Raw genomic sequence first — 2,948 nt, 5'->3', positions numbered from 1 at the left:
TTGAGCTCTTAAATAAACACAACAAAAGCAAAAAAAAAATAACCCCATTAATACGTTTTCTTATTAGGATTTCCAGCACGCCTCCTCAACTCCACAACATCCTCATCCATGGTCTTCCCCCCAGCATCATCATCATCATCATAATCATCATCACCATGATGGTCATCTCCATACTTCCCAACCACAGTCTCCTTGATCTTCTGCGTCGTCTCCTTGGCTGCGCCCCACGCATCCTTCACCGTCTGCTTGGCTTTCTCTCCTATATTCTGCGCCGTCTCCGATGCCTCGTGCGTCCCCTCCTTCGCCTTATCAGCCACTGACCCGGCCACGTCTTCCGTCTTCTCCTTCACACCATGCACATTCTCTTTCGCCCTCTCCTTCACATCTTCCGCTTTCTCCGCCGCCGACCTCGCCGTGTCTTTGGTTTTCTCCTTGGCGTTGTAAGCGTACTCTTTTGCTTTCTCCTTTGCACTCTCAGCCGTGTCTGCCGCTCTATATGTTCCTTCCTTCGTCTTCTCCTTGGTATCATGAGCATACTCTTTTGCCTTCTCTTTCATTTCCTTAGTCCGTTCTTTTGCTTCGTCGGTCACATCCCCGTCCCCCGGCTCTGTCACCGGCACGTCCCTGTGGACGTGCCTCGAGTCGTCTCTCATTCCTTCAGAGGCATTTCGGCCCTGAAATTCAAAAAACAAAAAAGAAAATCGTCAGGAAATTAAGTTGGGTCAAACTCAAAGAATGGTCAAAATGTGTGTTTTATATACGTACCTCTGAATATTTTGAGGCGTAGGTGAAGCAGACCCTTGAGACTTTGCTGGAGGATCTGAGAGAGAGTGAAGGGGTGTTAGGGAAGGCCTTTGAGAGGTTGAAGATGGCGTTTCTTGTCATGGACATGGCTGCCATGGTTGTAATATTGTCTGTGCGTTTTCTTTTGCTTCGGTTTGGTTTCACCGCTTTCAGGTAATTCATGTTATAAGGTGTTTGAGGAGTAGAAGGTGGCAGCCCACTGGCTTGACACATCGATTACTTGATGCCACGTGTTGGACAACGGTGTTTATCTGTTGTCTCGGCAGTTTAGGTAGTCAACACATGGGCTTTCTTAAATTCAGGAATTCAAAAAATGTTTGTAATGGAAAACAGTCAGATAAACTGGTGAAGTTATCTATTTTTTTTTTTTTTTTTGACATGTCCACACAATAAATAGAAAAGAGGATTCGAATTAGTGACCTCCGCTTCATGAGGCGTGGTCTCCAGCCGATTGAACTACATCTTGGAGAAACCTACGAGGTCTTTCGGTGCGGAGTAATTGTATGAGAAGGACTATTGTCTTTTTTAATGCGATTTTAAAATTGCCATTAAATTTGGATGGGTATTGAACTATTATTTGTTTTGAAAAAAATGTATTGAACTTTCAAACGTCTTAAGCTAGGATATTCAAATTTTCAAATGTCTCAATAAAAGTTAATCTGGTAGGATTTGCTATTAAATCCTGCCAAAATTTTTAAAATACCCATCCCTTCTTTTTTTTTAGGAAAAAAAATTTCTAAGATTTAGATGTTGGTAAGAATTTAACGGAATTTGCAAAAACACTTATATCTGAATATTTGAAATTTTTTATAATTTTTTTTTAAAAAAATAAACACAGTAGTATTTTGAGAATTTTGATAGGATTTAACAGCAAATCTTAACAGATTACTTTTCATTGAAACGTTTGGAAACTTAGATATACCCTAATTTGAGACGTCTGGAAGTTCAATTCCATTTTTTAAAACGGCCAATATTTCGATACTTTTTTGTGAATGTATCCCTTAAATTTGAATCCTATTCAACTGTTAAAAACAAAAAAAAAAAAAAGTGATTCATCTTATGTTTGTTTGAGGGCGAAGAAAATAGCTCTAAATAACCTGAATTTTCATGTGCATTAACATAATATATTAAAAGGAAAAAAATTATTCAAACATCAGAGTTCCTCGCATATGATTTTTTATTTTTATTTTTATCAAATTAGCATTTAAGTGTCTAAATTTATGAACTTTATTATTATTATTAAGAGTTCCTCTTAAACCCAATTCGCAACCACCTTTAGACTGTTATTATTTTTAGGGATAATTGCACTGTTGGTCCCTGTGGTATGCCATAATTATTTTTCACTCTCTATGGTTTAAAAAGTGCATGGAAGGTCCTTGTGGTATGTAATAATTACAAATCGATCCCTGTCGTCAAATTCTGTTAAAATTTTTAACAAATTCTGTCAAATGCTACCCCAGCACCACGTGTCGCTGTCTTATTGGCGACACGTGGCGCTGACATAGACATTTTAATAAAATAATATAAATTTATTAAAAAATAAATAAATAAAATTATTTTTTTAAAAAAAAAAAACAAAAAAAAAAAAGAGAAAAAGAAAAAATGGGGCAAGGGGTGGCAGCCACCCCCAAAGGGATGGCCAGGCCACCCCCAGCCAATGGGAGTGGTTGCCGGGGGTGGCGTGCGACCACCCCCGACCACTGGGGTGGTCGCGCGCCACCCCAAGCGGCCTCTGGGGGTGGCGTGCAACCACCCCCATTGGCTGGGGGTGGCCTGGCCACCCCCTTGCCCCATTTTTTCTTTTCTTTTTGTTTTAAAAAAAATAAGTATTTTTATTTATTTTTTAATAAATTTATATTATTTTATTAAGATGTGCATGTTAGCGCCACGTGTCACCAATAAGATGGCGACACGTGACGCTGACGTGGCATTTGGCGGAATTTGTTAAAAATTTAAACAGAATTTGACGCCAAGGATCGATTTGTAATTATTACATACTACAAGGACCTTCCATGCACTTTTTAAACCATAGGGAGTAAAAATAATTATGACATACCACAGGGACCAACGGTGCAATTGTCCCTTATTTTTAAGTAATCGCATTCGCGGTACTTTATCTCTAGGATCATCACATCTAATCTAGA

At 38.9% G+C, this 2,948-nt stretch overlaps 1 protein-coding gene across 1 annotated transcript; it reads right to left on the bottom strand.

The window, feature by feature from the left end:
• Window positions 1–47: 47 nt before the first annotated feature.
• On the bottom strand, window positions 48–921 carry LOC133868921 (late embryogenesis abundant protein 14-like). The gene is made up of 2 exons (XM_062305919.1): window positions 766–921; window positions 48–674 (listed from the first exon to the last, which is right to left on the bottom strand). Exons 1-2 carry the CDS (start codon window positions 898–900, stop codon window positions 48–50), a joined length of 762 nt encoding a protein of 253 aa, XP_062161903.1. The 5' UTR covers window positions 901–921.
• Between the last annotated feature and the right edge of the window lie 2,027 nt (window positions 922–2,948).

This window comes from Alnus glutinosa, chromosome 5, assembly GCF_958979055.1.
Source record: "Alnus glutinosa chromosome 5, dhAlnGlut1.1, whole genome shotgun sequence".
NCBI classification, from domain to species: domain Eukaryota; kingdom Viridiplantae; phylum Streptophyta; class Magnoliopsida; order Fagales; family Betulaceae; genus Alnus; species Alnus glutinosa.
Note: the sequence above shows the minus strand (reverse complement) of the source record. Positions and strands in the feature narration are given on the sequence as shown.

Excerpts from the sequence above, each read along its gene's own strand:
- LOC133868921 (XM_062305919.1), bottom strand. The coding sequence starts at position 900 with ATGGCAGCCATGTCCATGACAAGAAACGCCATCTTCAACCTCTCAAAG. Across the intron at positions 675-765 it reads ACGCCTCAAAATATTCAGAG|GGCCGAAATGCCTCTGAAGG; the intron begins GTACGTATATAA and ends TTTGAATTTCAG.